Raw genomic sequence first — 21,321 nt, 5'->3', positions numbered from 1 at the left:
ACATACACAGGAGTCTGGTGACACTTCATCAGAACTGTTAGCAGTTTGGGAAATAAGGTATTTATGGTCAAGGCAGAGTAGGGTTGGACATGGTGCAGAATAGAAAGAGGAGGAGGTAGTGATCAAATAACTGGCGATGAAGCCCAGACAGAGAGATGAAAGGAATAGGCTGACAAGGAGATTACTGTTGTTAAGCCAGGACCAAAGAGCTGAATAAGTAATAATCAAAGAGGTCTGTTCTTGGTTAGTTTTTTGAGAATAATACTGTTGGAAAAAGAATTCATGGATAGAATTTTTAAAATATAGGGACGAGTGGGATGAGACAAAGCCATGGTGGGAAAGGATGCGGAATAGCCAGTATCTGAAAGATGGATTTTTGAAGAGTTGTAGAGCTAAAGCAAGTTAGAGGGGGATAATAGCATGAGAAAACAGCACAATGGAAGAATTTTAAGTTGATGGAGAGGATATGTAGTTCAGCAAGGGTAGGAGTGATCGGTGAGCAGGATTTGAAGTGTATGATACAGTCAGAAGATTTTTAGATGAACTAAAGTTTGCACAGTATGGAGGGGGATGGCAGGCTCGTGATGAGATCATCTAAAATAATTGAGTCTCGTGGCTAGCTGAACTAAGGTGAAGTGGAGGTCAACTCTGATAAAAGTGTAGGGAGTGCTCTTGTAATAAACTTTTAGAGACAGGAACTCAGTTTGGAAATGAATAAATGTAAAGTTGGCAAACAGTTTTAATTCCAGATGTGTGAGACAGGTGAGGGAAAGGGATGGAACCATTGGCAAAAAGTATGGAGATTGTGGCAAGGTGTAATAACGGCTCTGGTTTCGTGAGAGTTTAACTGAAACAAATTGTACCTCACTTGAAGTTCTCTTTTGGGTATGCAGTTAGACAGCACAAGCAGTGTGGCTCCTATAGAGGGCATGCTGAGTGTTATCAGAATAGATTTGGAAGCTGGCTGAATAATCTTGGATAGCCTTGCTACGAGCTGACCTGGAAGTGAGAGGAGTGGATCAAGGATAGAAACTTGAGAAATTCCAGAGGTGACTGTATGGGTAGGACAATGAATGGGTAAATAATATATATATACAGAATCCCTACAGTGTGGAGACAGGCCCTTTGGCCCAACAAGTCCGTACTGACCCTCGGCATTCTGCCCAGACCAAGACCCACTCCCCATAACCCATTTAATCTACACATCTGCAATACTATGGGCAATTTAGCAGAGCCAGTCCATCTAATCTGCAAATCTTTGGACCGTGGGAGGAAACCCATGCAGATACGGAGAGAATGTGCAAATTCCACACAGACAGTTGTCCAAGGCTGGAATCGAACCTGGGTCCCTGACGCTGTTAGCCAGCAGTGCTAACCACGGAGCGTAATGTTGATTAAAGCGTGGAAAACCCCACTGACCAAGATAGAACAGTGATGTTAGAGCAGAATGGTCTAAATGACTATGCAAGCACTGACACACTGATTAAGGAGGGAAAAAGTTACATGTCATAATTGCAGAAAACACTACTTTTGATTTTAGTAAACTGAATTCAGTTGGAGGAAATATGACAGGAGTTGAAGGAGAAAATGAGCATTCACTCGCAGATAGTGAGGGAGATTTAGACGCAGTTTGGAGAATAGTAAAGAGTGAGTTGTAGTAATGAGGAGACAGGTGTTTGATGTAGTGATATTGGCTAACTGCCACTGCTGTTATTCAGTTGAGGCAGGTCACGACTAATCTAGCCAGGCAGGGTAGTTGTGAGGGATGCAATGCTGTTTTGCCACTCTTGAGCCAATCTATAGTCAAGGCCATAATGTTGTTACATTTATCCATAGTAAGGTTGTTAAAATGTGGAAGAAGCAGTGATTGTTAATATGGTGGTTGAAAACTGGTATTTAACATTGGATGAATATACTTTTATGCAATAGGCTTTTGGAAGAATTTGTCAATCACATTGAGGAGCTGAAGATGTTGGATGAACGCATTCAGAGGAGAGTGGAAAAACTGGAGCAACAATGCCAGAAGGAAGCCAAGGAGTTTGCCAGAAAGGTTCAAGAATTACAGAAAAGCAACCAGGTTGGTAGAGTATCATTGGAATTTTGTGTTGGATTGAAAATGCTGTATTTTAAAGTACAGTGCATTTCAACCAACCAGGCTGAAAGTGATTTTGATTTTTAAAACTTGTACTTTTCACAAAGAAAATCACTGCACTTGTATCAGTATATTTGTTGAGTACAGCAAGCTTTGCCACTAACTGTGCAATTGCAATGACTAATTCCCTTTGTTTCCAGTTTTAAATTCGTGTTTATTGAATTCATGTAGCAAAGCATTTGTATGCAACATTGTCTTTATTATAACACCTTCAATTGATAGAGGCATGATTTATAAGATTTAACTCTAGTGGTCTCTTTTACAGAGTGGCCACATTGATTGCCATAACGCATTTTTGTCTAGTTTCAACACCATACCCATCAATCTGAATAGTACACGTAGTACCTGGTGCCACTGCTATCAAGGTAATTGTAATGAAACATGCAATGCAACAATCATCAAACTATTAGATGACAAATGTTCATATATTTCTTACACTGGATGCTGGCATTGCTAACCATGCCACCATTTATTGACCTGAAGAAAGTGATGGAGAGCTGCCGCCTTGAACCACTACAGTCCACGTGGTGCAGGTACATTCACTTTGCTTTTGGGAAAGGTGCCTCAGGGCTTTAACCCAACACAGTTTCAATTCAGGATAATGTGTGGCTTGGAAGGAAACTTGTAGGTGGCCATATTCCCATGGTGCCTGTATCCTTCTAGATAGAAGTTAGGGGTCTGGAACGTCCTTTTGAATGAGCTTTGGTGCGTCTTGTACATGGTACTCACTGTTGTCAGTATCCATTGGTGTTAGAGTGTGTGAATTTTGAAGATGGTGAATGGTGTGCTCATTGAGCAAATAGCTTTGCCCTGGATAGTGTTGAGCTTCTAGAGTACTCTTGGAGTTGTACCTATCCAGGCAGGTGGGGGGTGTTCCACCACATTCCTGACTTGTGCCTTGTAAATGTGGACAGATACTAGGGAGTCAAGAGCTCAGTTATTTACCGAAAAATTTCCATTCACTGTATTCGTACAGTTTTTTCTGATCAATTTCTGTCAATGGTAGCATCCAGGTTCTTCAATGTGGGGGATTCAGTAATGGTAATGCCATTGATTGTCATGGAGGGGCGTGGTTGTTTGTTAACTGCTAAGGAAAAGCTATAAAGGTACAGTGTCAGCAATGTGCAGGAATCAGTTAGAAGTGGAAGAGAAGTTTATAGTTCCATTGTACTGAACAGTAGTAAAATCCCAGACAAATGGTAAGTGACTCCACTCTAACTTTACATTTCCATTGTTTAAGAAATATATCGTCCACATAACAGGAAAATGTTGAGATTGTAACCTCATTTGTTGAGATCAAATGGTGTCATCTGCACTTTTGATTGAACAAGTCGATTCTAGGATAATGAAATCTGCCACAGGTACCACACCAGAAATTGCCCCTTGTCGATGGTGTGTGGTGATCTGTGACACCTTTTTTTTTGCTGAACTTGCATCTACTTTGGAACTTCTGAATACATGTTAAACTGATGGTGCGTTGCTGCTTGTAACTTATGTCACCATATTGTTGCAATCAGGAATTGTCTGACCAGGGCATGATGTGCTTTTGTGTTGGTTTTTATTCTTGATAAGCTGAGGAGTTTCCCATCTGAACACGTGTGGAAGTACATTGCTTTGATGTTGGTCAGGAAAGTATAGTTTAGAAGAACAGATAAAAAGGATATACGACAGTTTAGGGGCCAAGGTACAGCCCTGTTGCACTCCATTCTTGATCGTGAAACAGACTGAGATGGTATAATTGCTGACTAATGCTGGAAACCTAATCATGGAGATGTTGGATGAATCCTGAGAAGGTTGGTGGATACCAGTTTTGTCTGGTACCTAGGAGGGATATAATATTGTTTCTAGTGTCATATGCTTCTAAGAGATCCAGAATAGTAAACTGCAATCATAATTTGGTGTTCTTCCCAACCTTAACTGACTTAAGGATGAGATCTTGTCTACAGTTGATCTGCCTGCTGTGAAGCCACATGCTGGTGGTGGTGGTGTTACAGATCACTCAGTGAGTTGTTGTGCTGATGATATGTACTTGATCAAATGCATGTTATAATCTGGAGCTTTGGATAATGAGCTTTAGATATGGCTGACCAGGAATATCACTGTCTCTTACTTCCTCCCTATATGTTGGAAGGATTTGCGATTAATCGTTATGTGGCTGCATTATGAGAGTATTGCTTGCCAAGTAGATTAATTACGGAGGTAGAAAATGTGGAGAGTTAGAGGTGGGGTCTTTGCTTCCTAGTTTTAATGTTGGGATGGTCGTTTTGCAGTTGGCTAGACTGCTTGTTTTGGAGATGTTTCTCTCAATCCTTCTGGTTTGTTAGAAGTCACTGATTCACTTGGAAAATGCCTGATTTATTTGGTTAAAAATCACAGCTGATAAGAAAGTTAACAGGTTTTCTTTAGCTTTAAACTAAGTTTTGAATGCAGAGATGAGGCAGCTTCTGGGCTGGGAAAAGATCTGCCTACTTTTGCTATGTTTTTAGCTACAATTTACTCAGCTACCTGGTAAACAATTTCAATTTTCGAAGAACAGGTGTCTCATTAGTCGCTCGCCTACAGATCAGTTGACTTCTTGATGCCTCTAAGAGCTGCATCAGTACGTACTCTTGGTGCGATTGTCTGCAGTCTGAAAACTGCTTGTTCAAACAGTTGTTTACAATGCCTGCCATGGGTATTGGGCTTATTGCTTTCAAAACTGCAGCCATTCTTTCAAACATTGATTTTCTTTTTGTTGGAAACTATTTTTTCCCTCATTTCAGTCCACAGTTTTTAAAAACACAAAAATAAAAAGACACTGTCCTTACATTATTATACTTACATATACCAATTATTATGCTGTAGTTCACTACAGCATCTTTTTTGTTTAGACTGATTAGAAGGAAGATGGTTTTTTGAAAATGAACATTAGTTGAAATTGAACACACTCTGCAAGGAATGTATTGACAGAATTGTGGTATTAGTTCTTATAAAGGTGAATGATCTACAACCTCAGTTTGGTATTCGTCCTTTATTCAATCTTCATCTTTGTAGCAGTTAAAATGCAGGGATTTATTACCCATCATGTCTGTGCCAGCACTTTGTGAGCAACTGAATTATATACCTGCTTTTTGCTTTATCTGTTTTTCCTTAATGAATTCAATTGTCTCTGCTTCAACTATCCCCTGCTGCAGAGCAACCCATGCTCCAGTAACTGTGCTCATAAATTTGTAATAATCCATCTTCAATATTTTTAATGACATTTTTAATTGATTCCTTCCCACTGATTCATCAACCAAAGGAAGTTATCCTTGCCTGAGGACTTTGAAGATTTACGATTTTAACAACTTTTAAGGAAAGTTGCCTTAAACTTCTCAGCTTCTTTACACCAGTGCAATTGTTTTTGCTGTCATCTCTTATGGCAAATTTCGGACACCATTCTGGTGAACCTATGCTCTTAATTGTGTGGCCTTTTCAGAGGAATGGTGATGGCCAAGTGTATTATTGCTCCACTATTAATCTAGGAACTCAGCTAATGCTCTGGGGACCCAGGTTTGAATCCTGCCACAGCAGATGGTGGAATTTGTATTTGGATAAAAAAATCTGGAATTATGAATCTGCTGATGACCATGAAACCACTGTCGATTGTCAGAAAACCCATCTGGCTTCCTTCAGGGAAGGAAATTTGCCATCTTCATCTGGTCTAGCCTATGTGTGATTCCGAAATCAAGACAGTATAGTTGACTTTCAACTGCCATCCGGAACGGCCTAGCAAGCCACCCGTTTTGTATCAGCCTCTACCAAGCCTTGACAAACAAATAAAACCGGCTGGACCTCTTGGCACCAGAAAAGACATAGCAAAAACAGCCCTGTCAACTCTGCACAGACTGCCTTACTAACATCTAGGGACTAGTACCAGAGTTGGGAGAGCTGTCTGACAGATAGTCAAGCAACAGCCTGACTTGGCCATAGCTTCAAACGTCCCAAGACGTATCCTGCCCCATTGGCAGAACGGACCAAGCAGATAATGGTATATTGTTGGGAGGGAGTTGACATGGGAATCCTCAACATTGACTCTGGGACCCATGAAATCTCATATTTTCAGTTTAAACATAGGCAAAGAAATCTCCTGCTGATTGCCATGTACCTTATTCCCTCAACTGATGAATCAGTTCTCCTGCATGTTGAGCGACACTTGGAGGAAATACTGATGGTAGCAAGGATACAAAATATCCCCTTGGTGAGGGTTTTTGCTGTCCACCACCAAAACAGCCTCAGCGTCAATACTACTTATTGAGTTGGTTGCGCCTTGAAGACCATAGTCGCTGGACAGAGTCTGCGGCAGGTGTTAAGGGAACCAACAAGAGTGAAAAACATACTTGACTTCATCCTTATTAATCTGCAGGCACATTTGCCCATGACAGTAGTGGTCAGTGTGAACACCGTATAGCCCTTATGGAGATGAAGCCCTGCCTTCACATTGAGAATACCCTCCATTTTGTGTGACAGTATCACTGTGCTAAATGGGGCAGACTTTGAATAGATCTAGTAACTTGAGACTGGGCATCCATGAGGCGCTCTGGGCCATCAACAGCTGCAGAATTGAACTCTTAACACAATCTGTAAACTCATGGCCTGACATATCTGCCACTCAACCATTACCATCAACCCTGGTTTAATGGAGAGTGTAGGAGGCCATGCCAGGAGCAGCACCCCACACACTAAAAATGAGGTGTCATCTTGGTATAGCTACAATATATGCCAAACAGCATAAGCAGTAAGTGATAGAATGATCTAAAGTCTGCAGTTCTACCACATCCAGTAGGGAATGCTGGTGGACAGTTAAACAATTCATTGGAGCAGGAGGCTTCACAAATATTCCCTTTCTCAGTGATGATACAGTCCAACACAATAGTGCAAAATAAAAGGCTGAAACATTTGCAGCAATATTCAGCCAGAAGTGTCAAGTGGATAATCCATTCGGACACCTTCACTGGTCCCCAGCATGGCAGAAAAGAGTTGTCTTCAATTTGCTTCACTGCACTTGATATCAAGAACCAGTTGGAAGCAGTGGATACCACAAAGGCTATGGGCCCTGACAACATTCTGGCATTAGTACTGAAGACTTGAGCACTAGAACTTGCTGCTCCCTTATGCAAGCTTTTTCAGTACAGTAAAATATTTGCACCTATTCGACAATGTGGAAAATTGCCCCAAGTGTGTCCTGTAAACACACAGCAGGGCAATTACTGCTTAATCTGTCTACCTTCAAACATTCATAAAGTGATGGAAGGTGCTACTAGGTGTACTACCTGCTTAACAATAACCTGCTCAGTTTGAGTTCTGCTCCTGACCATATTGCAGCTTTATTTCAAACATAGACAAAACAGCTGAACTCTAGAGATGAGCTGCAAGTGACAATCCTTGACATTAAGGCCAGATTCAGTGTGTGGCTTAAAGGTGCCCTAGCAAAACTGGAATCGGGGGGCAAACCGTCTACTGCTTGGGTCATATCTGACACATGGGAATACAGGAGGGTTGTTGGAGGTCAGTCACCTGCACTCCTGGGTATCTCTGCAGGATGCCTTCAGGGTAGTGTACTAGGCCCAACTAGCTTCAGCTGCTTCATCAATGACCTCACCTCCATCATAAGGTCAGAAGTGAAGGTATTTGCTGATGATCGTGCAACGTTCAGCACCGTTCACAACTCTTCAGATACTGAAGCAACCCATGTTCAGGTGCAACAGGTTCCAGACAATATCCAGGCTTGGGTTCATAAGTGGCAAATCAAATTCATGCCACACAAATACCAAACAGTAACTATCTCCAATAAGAGACAATATAGCCAGACGATAGCCAGAGGCTTTTCCCCAGGGCAGGATTGACTGCCACGAGGGGTTGTAGTTTTAAGGTGTTAGGAGGAAGGTATAGAGGAGACGTCAGAGGGAGGTGCTTCACCCAGAGAGTTGTGAGCGCATGGAATGCTTTGCCAGTGGTAGTCGTGGAAGCAGAGTCATTAGTGACATTTAAACGACTGCTGGACATGCACATGGACAACAGTGAATTGAGGGGAATGTAGGTTAGGTTATTTTATTTTTGGATTAGGATTATTCCACTGCTTAATATTGTGGGCCGAAGGGCCTGTACTGCGCTGTACTTTTCTATGTTCTATGTACTAATGGATGTCCTTTGACATTCAATGGCGATGCCATCACTGATTCCCTGAATATCAACATCTTTGGGGTTATCATTGACCAGAAACTCAGCTGGACTTGTCACATAATCATAATGGCTACAAGAGCAGGTCAGAGGCTAGGAATACTGCGCGAGTAACTTGCTTCATGACTCCCCAAAGAGTGTCCACCATACACGAAGCGCAAGTCAGGAGTGCTGTGGAATACTCCCCACTTGCCTGGATGAGTGCAGCTTGAACAACATTTAAGAAGCTTCTCACCATCCAGGATAAAGCAGCCTGCCTATTTGGTATTACGTTCACAAGCATCCGCTGCCTCCTCCACTGATGCTCAGTACGTAGTGCTACTATCTACAAGATGCTTTTCAAAAATTCATTAAAGATCCTCAGACAGCAACTTCCAAACCCACAACCACTACCATCTAGAAGCACAAGGGCAGCAGATGCATGGAAGCACCACCACTTGCAAGTTCCCTTCCAAGAGACTCACCATCCTGACTTGGAAATATAGCACTGTTCCTTCACTGCACAGTTGGAAATCCTGGAATTCCCTCCCTATAAGGACATTGTGGGTCTGTCTACAGCACGTGCACTGCAGTAGTGCAAGAAGACAGCTTACCCCCATCACTAGCTAGGGCAGGCGATACATCCTGGCTAGCCAGCAGTGCTTACATCCCACCAGCAAATAGAAATAGCTCTCAAAATTGTTCATAGCATGCTAAATATGACCATATATAAATCATTGTCTTTCAGCTCTGTTCCTCAATGAGCAAAGTACTTAACTTTTTTTTTCTCTCTCTCTGTGGTTTCATGGAATTATGTATTTGAACTCGTACTTGCCTCTGTCACCCCCACACTTCAGTGACCTGCTTTTGTAGCCACTTCAACGTATAAACTCAAAAGAAATTTTATAAAGGTTATGATGTTTAAAGGTTTTTCATTTGGGTTGCTAAAGCTTAAGGACATTTTTGCACTAATCGTAAAAGAATGCATATTGTTGAGAATGGACAGGTCTGGTTTCAACTAGGTGCAACTCCAGGATTAAGTCTAGTGTAGTTGTAATTGGCAAATTTCCTTAGTAACTTGTTCAGTTGGCTAAACCAACCCGAATCAGTTAACCAGTAAGCATGTTCTGTAGTGTGAAAATATATTCATGAAAAGTGCAGACCATATAGCAACCTAAGCAGATTGAACATTCAATTTTATGGTCTCTCTTCCTCACACATTTTAAAAATGTAAACCATAATGCATTACATTGTAATCTTCACCAAATCTGTAGAGTTTTGCAGCAGAACATAAGTTTAATTTGAAAATAGAAAGCATGGTTTTTTGATAGTCGTTCAAACCAAAGATTTCAGATACCTGCTGTTTAGCATGCAATTCATATAACATGCTTGATGCATCATGTCTTTCAGTACAGATTTACAGAAAGCTGTTGGGCTGATATTAATGTTTCCAAAACACAGGTAACTGTAAAACAGTGTGTGATTGACACATGACACCCATTTTTTCCTTTTGTGCTTTTTACAGTTGGATATGCTTCTCACTTTGTATTTTATAATTGAAATCTATAATTTTAGAAAGGAAAGAAGTGAAAGATATTGTTGATAGAATTAGATGAAAACACATGAGAAGAGGCTTGTACAATGAACAGCATAGCACAGGAACGGGTCTTTCAGCCCACAAACATGTGCTAACACATGACATTTTTCCAAACTAAAATTCTTGCCTTTATGTGGTCTGTATCCCTCTGTCCCCTGCCTATTTGTGTATCTGTCAGATGTCTCTTGCTGTAACATTGCTACTACAATAGTGCCACTACACTCGCTCTCCTACCTATCTGCTCTTTCCATTTCACTGACCAATCCCCACCATTGCCTACCAACACTCACCTTTGCTACCTTCATCCCTGCCTCCTGGACCTGTCTGAATTCTGTTCCACTATCTACCTGCTATCACCAGCCCTCCCCTCTATTTATGGCTCTCTGGCTGAAGACCTCATGGTCTAAATGACTTGATTTGGTACTGCATCTCCATCTAACTTTATGCTGAAGCAAATAAGTCAAATTTATCAGAGTTCTCACTCTATTTCACATTAATTCACAACAAAGGAAAAGGTGCAGGAGTAGATCATGTGGCCCATCAAGCCTTCTCTATTCAGTATAATTGCGACTGATCTTCTGCCTCAGTTTCACTTTCTTGCTTGCACCCCGTGTTCTTTGATTCTTAAAGATCAAAAATCTTTTGTCAATTCCCTATTTTCAGTAGGGAACGACATGCAAAATGCCAGTTCTATTGAATGGTCCACAACTGAAACATTAACTCATTGCTTCCTGATTTTGAGTGTTTCCAACATTTGAACACTGTTTTTGTGAGCAGAAAGGGAAAACCATTCAAGTAGAGGAGGAGGTTGGGAAGTGGAATATTTGTTATCAGGGAGATAATTGGGACTTTTATGCATTGAATGTGATTTGCAATGCAACTGAAGTACTAGAAATTTAAACTGGGAAGCAAGTTGATGTCTGTTGAGTAGATAATGACAATGTAAGTTCCTACTGAGCATGAAGGGTGTACAGTTCTTTTGTTTTCCCAGTGAACTTGAAACTAAATTGCCTACCAGGAGAGCAAAAAACAGTTGTTAGCTATCTATAAGATGCTTTCCTATTAACATATTTGTAAAAGTTTGATATTTCAATTTGTAATATTTATGAAACAGATACTGGTTCAATTAACCAAAAGGAAAGGAATATTAATGCACTTTGCTTCCTGGTTTGCTGTCGAGAAATTTCAGTGTGTTTGGTGTTTGTGATTTTGGGCCTAGCCTCCATTTAGTATGATTGGAGTCCCTGGAATTTTCTGCAAGAACTTTCTACTTAGTGTTTCATCTATGTATTTTCATCACGTTTGAAGTGAGATCTGTGCTTCCTTTTGAGCTTTCTCTGCTTAATCATCTGAGTCACAGATGGCAGTTGTATTAATTTCCTGTTCATTAATAAGAATGAAGTGTCAGAGTTATTAATGTAGATTGGGAACTTAAGAGCAATATTCAATCTTTTTGTTTTCTTCAGCGATGCTTCTATTGTCTCTGCTCCTTGCCCAACTTCTCCTTTTGCTTGAAAGTAATGAGCTAAACTCCTCCTAAATATATTGGATTCACGTGTGAATTTCTTCAACTACTCATTTGCAATCAGTGAACCACAGTCTGATGCTACAACGCCCAGAATCCCATACGTGAATTAGATTCTTTTGAATGCGTCCTCTGCCTCAATATTATACAGGTGATTGACTTCAATCCATCTTCTGTAATGGTTTAGGACAGTAATGAAGATTTTCCCTTTGAACTCGTGTAAAATATTTCTCAGGCCTTCCTGTACCTTGGATGGAAAAGGTGAAGGTGATTTTTTTTTTATTCTGGCTATTGAAAGCACATGGAGCTTAGTTATCAGTTATTTTGTCTGTAGAATAAGTGATGTCTGACTGCATCCTCATGTGACACTTTTTTGTAATTACCTAATGTCATGATGTTTTTTGAAGAATTTCAAGTTAAAGAACTGTGGGTATTACTAATCTTTTGTTAAAGATTAGAAAGTCAACAATCACAGATGTTTAAGTAGTTCAAAATAATGGTTTAGTGTTGCATTGTTAAATACAAAACCTGGCTTTCTTTCCAAACAGTACTTTTCTTCTTCAACATCAAAAAAACTTGCTGAAAAAGCTCAGCAGATCTGGCAGCATCTGTGAAGGAGAAAACAGAGTTAATATTTTTGGCCTGGTGACCCTTCCTCAGAACTGGAGGTTCCTCTGTTCTGAGGAAGTGCCACCAGACCAAAAATATTAACTCAGTTTTCTCCTTCACAGAGGCTGCCACACCAGCTGAGCTTTTCCAGCAAGTTTTTTTTTTGGTTCCTGATTTATGGTATCTGCAGTTATTTTGATTTTTATTCAGTATTTTTCTTCACATTCTTTTTATTACAACTTTTATTGCATGGGATGTGGCTTTTGCTGGATGGACCAGCATTTATTGCCAAATCCTACTTGCCCTTGAGCTGTAATCCATGTGCTGTAGGTAGACCCACAATTCTGCTGGGAAAGGAGTTCCAGGATTTTGACTTAACAAAACTGAAGGAACTGACATTTTCAATTCAGGATGCTCAGCTTTGTATATCTGTTGCAGTTTCCTTTCAGTGGCTGTTAAGTATTTAGTTATTTCTCAACAGAGTCTATATCATCTTGTTCTGTTCCACTTGATGGTAACTTTGAAAGTGTTTCAGCTGTTGTTTAGTACTTTCCACATACACATCCTGCAGTTAAACTTCCATTTGACCTGCTGATTGCTGGACAGCATCTTTGCGATTGCTTTTGACTCAGGGTGGCTAGTAGTTTTTAGTCAGTTTCAATTTTTATCTAAAACGTATATGCTTTTCTTTCTCGATTGTAGCCCTGTTATGTCTGTGCTAGTAGTTTGACTGATTTACTTTTTACTCCTTTCTTTACTTGAAAGAGTATTGCTCTCAATCCTGTTCAAGATGTACGGTCACTAGACATGGATCACAGTGTGCTAAGGTTTCTGAAGGGGCTGCTAATTGTTTGATTATGTCAAAAGCTTTTTTTTTCTCTTTCTCACTCCTGTTCCACCATAATTTGTTGAAAAACCTGTCTCAGCTTCAGTAGTCTCTGCCAAATTTGGTAGAAACTTTTGCATTTGGGTCACTGTCCCAAGGAATCTTTGAAGTTCTGTGTTGTTGCTGAGTGTTGAAAGTTCTTCTGTCTCGTAGATTGAGTAACTTCTTCAGTCGTTTGAATAACATCCTGAAGAAATTTTATCTGAGTTTTACAAACTGGTACTTCTAATTCAGTGTTGCACCTGCATTTTGTAAAGGTAAAGGGTATTTAGAGGAGATGTGATTCAATGAATCACTTTAAAGTCACTGTTATTGCATGAGAGAGGAATCCACCCACTTTGCTCACATTTCATGAACAGCCAATGATATAGATAACTTACTGATCTATTTTTGCTGGTGATAATGCAAATTAAAGAGGAGCTCTGTTCTCTTAAACACATAGTAGGATCTGGAATGCCTAGCTAATCATAAAAGTTAGAACTTGATTGTGTCTCCCATATGCACTTCTAATGATGCAGCACTCCCTGCGAAGTAATCCCAGTGTAGGTTATGCACTGAAATGCCAGTGAAGAACAAGGATTCATGGCACGGATGATAGTGCTACTAACTGAACAAAGATCATGTTTAGAATTAGATATTTGCGATGTGCAACAGCTGAAGGTTCCATCACTGGAACTATGTGAGAGGATATGATGTGAGGTACAATAGTCTAGAGAGAGAAAGGTAGATGGTACAGATTGTGAAGCTAGTAGCATCGGACATAAGTAGCATTGTGCCATGTTGGGATTTGTAGGTGTATATGAGGAAATTTGAAATTAAATTTGAGTACACCTTCTGGGTGTCAGTGAGTGGTGAAAGTCAGAATGAAGACTGGTGGTTTTTTTTTTGTTTTTATCCTTTTGCAATATTGATCAGTTGAGTACCAACAAATATTATCAACACGTCTGCAACCCAGAATGACAAGTCAAAGGATAATATGCTTGATGAATTTACTTTTAGAAAGATGAGTTGAATAAAGTTTATACTGTTTCATTTTTCATGACTGCTGTACCCTAAATATTAATAACTAATGTCTTTTCTGTCAAAGTGAAATATCTGGATAATGCTCTAATACACTGGTAACCCTAATTTTGCCTCCTTTTCATGCCTGTAGATCGCCTTTCAGCATTTCCAAGAGTTGGATGAACATATCAGCTATGTAGCAACAAAGGTTTGTCACCTTGGAGACCAATTGGAAGGAGTAAATACGCCAAGGCAACGGGCTGTAGAGGCACAGAAATTGATGAAATACTTTAATGAGTTTCTGGATGGAGAACTGAAGTCAGATGTTTTCACAAATCCAGAAAAGGTAAGTGCTGTCAGCAGGAGAAAAATGGTTCAAAGCAGTAAGAAATGTTTCTCTAATTACAAGCTGCTACCATGACTTACCACGGTAAGACTTCAAACCACAGAGCCTAAACTTTTGAAAGAGTCTAACAGTTTCGTTGTTCAGAAATGTGAATTAGAATTGGTAACCTGCAGAGTGCTGATAATGCATTTGTTGGTATTTTTTAAAATTTTATTTTCCAATTTTGCTAATTATCTGAGAATTTTGGCTCATGGCTTATTCATATTCACATGGGTAAAGAAGTGAGATTTCAACCACTCTATTCTTGAGTTGAATGCTATTGTGTGGCTAACAAATTTTAATAAAAGTGTGTCAACTGCATTAGTGAGGAATAAGTTGGCACCTAGAAAAGTTTTTAAAATTCAACTATTGAACTGAAATCTGGATTTTTGCCTTCAAAGATTTAAAGTTCTTTATTCAGTTACAACTACTAGTAATAAAATAATTCTTCTCGTGTTTGTACATATAAATATTGTGGCTAAATTAGTATGATAGGAAAGCAGCTAACATGTCCATCCCCTTGAGGATGCCTTTAACATAAAATATTTAAGAGCGCATATCAAGAAGTCTGAAGCACGCCTTTCCATTCACTCTCATCCCTCCGTGATTGTCGAAGTTAAATTTATGCAACTTGCTTTGTCAATAGAAATTGCTAACTGAAGCCACAAGAGCTATTCATTTAAGGACAGCTGGTGGAAAAGGATACCTGGCAATAAAACAGAAATAACTGCTGAAAGATGAATAACTTTGGAAATCACTGAAGCACCAATTGACTGCCCATGCCAGAGAAGAACATGACATTAAAAAATCAGGAGAAATGGCATGCAGAATTGTATCTACATGCCATTTGCCTGACAGCATATTAGAGCTCAACTAAATAATGCAGACTGAACATAGAACATAGAACATTACAGCACAGTAAAGGCCCTTCGGCCCTTGATGTTGTGCCGACCTGTCGTACCGATCTCGAGCCCATCTAACCTACACTATTCCATGTACGTCCATATGCTTATCCAATGACAACTTAAATGTACCTAAAGTTGGCGAATCTACTACCGTTGCAGGCAAAGCGTTCCATTCCCTTACTACTCTCTGAGTAAAGAAACTACCTCTGACATCTGTCCTATATCTTTCACCCCTCAATTTAAAGCTATGCCCCCTCGTGCTCGCCGTCACCATCCTAGGAAAAAGGCTCTCCCTATCCACCCTATCTAACCCTCTGATTATTTTATATGTTTCAATTAAGTCACCTCTCAACCTTCTTCTCTCTAATGAAAACAGCCCCAAGTCCCTCAGCCTTTCCTCGTAAGACCTTCCTCCATACCAGGCAACATCCTAGTAAATCTCCTCTGCACCCTTCCCAAAGCTTCCACATCCTTCTTTATAATACGGTGACCAGAAGTGTACACAATACTCCAGGTGCGGCTGCACCAGAGTTTTTTGTACAGCTTCACCATAACCTCTTGGTTCCGGAACTCGATCCCTCTATTAATCAAAGCTAATACGCTATGCCTTCTTAACAGCCCTGTCAACCTGGGTGGCAATTTTCAAGGATCTGTGCCCATGGACACCGAGAACTCTCTGCTCATCTACACTACTAAGAATCTTACCATTAGCCCTGTACTTTGCCTTCCGGTTACTCCTACCAAAGTGCATCACCTCACACTTGTCTGCATTAAACTCCATTTGCCACCTCTCAGCCCAGCTCTGTTTAACATTTGCCCCCTTCCTGCCACAGTAATCCTTGCAGTTGTCTCTTTACCTCCACTCTCAAAGCTCAGTTATTCACCTTCCAATGTCTTCAAATGTGAAACCTCTTCCATGCCTGAAAAGAAATGATTACTTTGTTGCTTCGTTGAAACTCGATAAGAGTAGACCTTTGCTGCCTACATGCACAACACAGGGGAAAGATTTGTCATTCCCAAACTGAGGTGGAGTGAAACCTTTGTCACTAAAGATCTAAGTGTCAAACATTCCCCCCCCACCTCCCCAACCTATAAACTATAAGAGTGGAAATAATTACCTACCCTCTTTCAATCTCCACCCACCCATTTGACCTGCATCCACTTTGTTCCCGTTGTTTCCTTATTTTCTGACTCTGACCCACAAACGCTCACCTTCCTAATGTCCCATATTGCTACAGTGTAGCAAAGTAGCTACATTACATAGCAACATTGCTTGACTGTTGCCGTCATTATCGTTGATTTGAGCAAGAGGTATTGCCATCTCTAATGGCTATAATGAAGAAATCTGACACAGCTCCCATTGACAAGGAAATAGGCTCTGATCCAATGCCACCCGTCCCTATATCTGCTTTTCCTCCGAACATTTCCACATTCGATTACTTTATCTTTTCCTCTCGTTCCCCTCATCACTAACGGACCGTGAACCTAATGTCCCACTCCCACCATTCTTGGGTTGCATCATTTGTGTGACCCTGTCTATCTTCTGTCCCAACCTCTACCATTTTTCTCCAGCTCATGCTCCACCTCCACTCCTTTTCTGTCAGTCTTCAGTGTTATGCTGATCAAGTTAACCATCTCTCTTTTAACTTCACCTGAATGCTGGAATTGATCTTCTGCCACAGTACAATGTCCATGGGCGATTAATTAGTATCTGAATATGATTCTGCTTTCATTTGGTGGTGATATAAACTAGAATAATAAAGTGCTACATTTTTCACAGATCTTCACACCATGCAGTTTATACTGCATTATTTATTCATGAGAAAGTTCCATGAGATTGTACAGTTGTCGCAAACTTAAATAGTTTAATGTTTCTTTAAAAGCTACTCTCACACAGTCCTGTGAGGAGTTCTGCATTTCATCCCATTATAGAATGAGAGACTTGCATTTCTATAGTGCCTTTTGCAGGATTTTCCATTAGCTAATAAATTACTTAGGTAAGTATATAATCAGTGCTATAATATGGTTATTGTTGTAATTTATTCCTCTGTCAACATCACTGTGAATAATGTTTTGCAAATTCTTCCCTGAAACATTCATTGTTTCTATTCACTCAAAGTTTGATTAGAAGGAAATTGGCTTATAAAACTGTACGGTTTTTTGAAGGATGCTAATTGCCATCACTGTTACACATTACTCTTAATTCTCAAACAGAAAAATCAGTACTTTGAGGTCACAAAATTATAAGTTTAAAGAAGTTGTCATGCTTTTTTTCCTGTGCAAAAATTGAGAGTAATAATATAACATCACTGGCCAACTCTGTGCCTTATGTAGCCCAGTAAGGTTTCTATAAATTATTACATGTTGATGCTCAGCTTATGAATGCTATACTGGCCAGTTAGGTTACATAACAAAGAGCATGAATAACTGGCATTTCTTCTGTGCTGTTTGTTCTAGTTTTGAAATTTTGGTTTTATTTTTAATCTCGCAATTATACTTTGGTCACCAATCAAAAATTGTATTCTTTTGGCCAACTTTTAAGTACAAATTAATGAATCATTGGATTTGACAAACTAATTTAATAATTGTGCTATTTGTATTTCTTCTCTTTCTCTCCTTCAAAAAATTCAATAAATATTTCTGACTTCATGTTGAGTGTTATGTTTCTTCTTCAGATTAAAGAAGCAGCTGATATCATTCAGAAGTTGCACCTCATTGCTCAAGAACTGCCCTTTGACAGGTAAGCCAATCAAAGAACAAAGAAAATTGCAACACAGGAACAGGCCCTTTGTCGCTCCAAGCCTGTGCTGATCCAGATCCTCTATCTAAACCTGTCACCTGTTTTCCAAGGATCTGTATCCCTCTGCTCCCTGTCCATTCATGTATCTGTCTAGATACATCTTAAGTGATGCTATCGTGCCTGCCTCTACCACCTCCACTGCCAATGCGTTCCAGGCACCCACCACCCTCTGCGTAAAGAACTTCCCGTGCATATCTCCCTTAAACTTTTCCCCCTCACCTTGAAACCGTGACCCCTAGTAATTGAGTCCCCTACTCCGGGGGCAGCGGGGGGGGGGGGAGAAAGCTTCTTACTATCCACCCTGTCTATACATCTCATGATTTTGTAGACCTCAATCAAGTCCCCCCTCAACCTCCATCTTTCAAATGTAAATAATCCTAATTCACTCAACCTCTCTTCATAGCTGGCGCCCTCCATAACAGGCAACATTCTGGTGAACCTCCTCTGCACCCTGTCCAAAGCATCCACATCCTTTTGGTAATGTGGTGACCAGAACTGTACGCAGTATTCCAACTGTGGTCGACCACAAATCCTGTACAATCTTTCTAAATAAAATCTTGAGTTCAGTGCAATTATACATTGAATATCGAATGCTTCACCAGTGAGATCATGATGCTTTGTTTTAAATGTGTTAATTTAGGAGATTTTTATTGATCTAAATTTTAACTTATTTTCAAGTACATAGATCTTTCATTGTAACGTAAAGTTTACGTATACATATATCATAACTAGCTCTTCAGTGTTCCTCACACATCTAAATATTTAATAAAGATATTCAGTATTCAAATATAAATAAATTCTGCAAATAATTTGACTCAATCTTTTTTGAAGTACCTTAAATTAATGTTTTTTTCACTCCTAGGTTTTCAGAAGTGAAGTCAAAAATTGCAAGTGAGTTCTTGCGGCTCTATTTCTGTTGCTATCACTTTTTAAAAAAAAAACCCTTGAAATTAGCATATTCTTAAAATATGTTTGGATCACCATGCTCTGCCAGCATATCTCAAAAAAAAGATAAAATACAACAATAGGTTGACAAGCTGAGGAGATGCCCAGGTGTTTCAAAACAAATTTGTTTGCAAATCTCAATCAAGTTATTGATGGAACGTTCATGTTTTGGCCATTTTTTCCTGTCTTAATCTGAGAATTTGCTACCCTTTTACTGCCATGATCATTATAATCAGTAGATCATGAGTACCAAGCAAAGTAAAATATAGTTTGCAATCTTTGTAGGTAAATATCATGACTTGGAATGCCAGCTGATTCAGGAATTTACAAATGCACAGAAAAGAGGTGAAATTTCCAGGATGCATGAGGTTGCAGCAGTTTTACTCCATTTTAAGGTATTAATTTTTATCTGTGCCCAACTAAACCTTTTGTTCTGTGGAGCAGAAAGTTGAAACTTCTCTTTAAAAACTGCACACTGTTGGAGATGAGCTCAATTCAACAGATAACGTCACTTTGTCAGGGGTGGTCGGAACTGCAGATGCTGGAGAATCTGAGATAACAAGGTGTAGAGTTGGATGAACACAGCAGGCCAAGCAGCATCAGAGGAGCAGGAAAGCTGACATTTTGGGTCTAAACCCTTCTTCAAAAAAAGGGGTCTCTTTCCAAGAGGGGCCTAGGCCTGAAATGTCAGCCTTCCTCCTCTGCTGCTTGGCCTGCTGTGTTTATTCAGCTCTACACCTTGTAATCTCACTTTGTCAACATGTCAACTTTATAGTTGTTGAAATATCTTAATTGAAAAATGCAAATAATTGGGCCTGGATTTGGTATCCTTCTAGCTTTACAGATTATACATTCGTGACATGCCTGTGTCTCATTTTTGTTCTCTTTATCTGTCCTCCTCCTCCTCCTCTGTTTCTTCCATTTTGTTGTTTAGAATCTCATCAACTGTGATCACTCAAACTATATCAGTTTATTCTTCGATACAGCTTGGAGTGTCACAGGTGGTGAAAAATAATGACCTCAAGCATAAGCATTTAGAAGAAGCTGAGACTGAATTAAACTTGATTAAAAAAAACAATAAAAGGCATACAAGATATTTTAGTAGAGAAAATTAGTTGAGATAATTTGAGTGCGATTTTTCTCTTCATACCTGGGACTTGGTGGAGTTAAAAAAAAAAAGCTGGCGAAAAGCAACTAGAAAATCTTTGCCTCGTAACTAAGTTAGTAATTTTGTTTTGCTGCCTCCTTTGCCTTTTTTCTGGGATCCTAAACTTCAATTACACATCTCGAGTAAGCTTGTAGACATGCTTGCCAAGCCGGTTTCGCAATGTTTTGTTGCCCTGCTAGGTAACATCATCATTGTGACTCCAGTGAAGTGTAGGTGTTCTGTCCCACTTGTTATTTATATGCCTTAGTTTGATGGGGTGTTTAGACCCTGTGTACAAACCAGTGTGTTTGGTGGAGTTTGGGTTAGAATACCAGGCCTCCTGGAATTCTCTAGTGTCTCTGTTTGTTTAGCCTGAGCGATTTATGGATGCAAAACTGGTGTAATATACCAAAGACTATGCAAGGACTGTGAGAAACACTACATAGGCCAAACTGGAAGAAAACTGACAATATGGATGCACAAACACCAATCAGCCACGTAGAGACACGACCAATTCTTACTTGTCTCACTACACATGGACGACAAGGGACATGACTTTGGCTGGGACAACATATCCATAATCGCACAAGACAAACACAGACACCTGGGAATTTCTGGAGGCCTGGTATTCCAACCCGAACTCCATGAACAGACACAATACATTAGACCCTGTGTACAAGCCACTGAGAAACAGCATTGGAAGTGGTACCAAACACCCAACACATTGAGGCATACAAATTACAAGTGAGACAGAAGACCGATGCTTCACCGGAGGCATGCTGACAATGTTACGTAGCAGGGTGACGAAACATTTGCAACCGAACTCACTGGCTTGACGAGTATGTCTTACATCTTCACTCTCAACCCAAGCTACAAATCTTCTCAAACTTCTAACAACATCCAGATTCCTCAACCGCTCCTCATGTGATAAACCCTTCATTTCTGGGATTGTTCTTGTAAACATCCTATGCAATCCCTTCAGTGTCAGCACATCCATCCTTGGTTATGGGGCCTGTAACTGTTTGTAATATTCCAAATGTGGGCTGACCAGAGCCTTCTAGAGCCTCAGTGGTATATCTGTGCTCTTGTATTCTAGCTGTCTTGGAAATGAATGCAAACACTGTTTGCCTTCTGAACTGCCAGCTGAACCTGCATATTAACCTTGAGAGGATTCTGAGCCAGAACTCCTCA

At 40.0% G+C, this 21,321-nt stretch overlaps 1 protein-coding gene across 2 annotated transcripts in view; it reads left to right on the top strand.

The window, feature by feature from the left end:
* Positions 1–21,321, top strand: part of exoc5 (exocyst complex component 5) — a 72,533-nt gene that overhangs the window by 17,836 nt on the left and 33,376 nt on the right. For both annotated transcript variants that reach the window (XM_048538254.2, XM_048538255.2), the window contains exons 3-7: positions 1,930–2,077; positions 14,100–14,294; positions 17,914–17,978; positions 18,901–18,929; positions 19,269–19,378. In XM_048538254.2, coding sequence (XP_048394211.2) covers positions 1,930–2,077; positions 14,100–14,294; positions 17,914–17,978; positions 18,901–18,929; positions 19,269–19,378 — 547 coding nt within the window. The remainder of the gene's footprint in view (positions 1–1,929; positions 2,078–14,099; positions 14,295–17,913; positions 17,979–18,900; positions 18,930–19,268; positions 19,379–21,321) is intronic.

This window comes from Stegostoma tigrinum, chromosome 10, assembly GCF_030684315.1.
Source record: "Stegostoma tigrinum isolate sSteTig4 chromosome 10, sSteTig4.hap1, whole genome shotgun sequence".
Classification (NCBI taxonomy): Eukaryota; Metazoa; Chordata; class Chondrichthyes; order Orectolobiformes; family Stegostomatidae; genus Stegostoma; species Stegostoma tigrinum.
The sequence above is the reverse complement of the archived record's forward strand: the minus strand, read 5'-3'. Positions and strand labels throughout refer to the sequence as shown.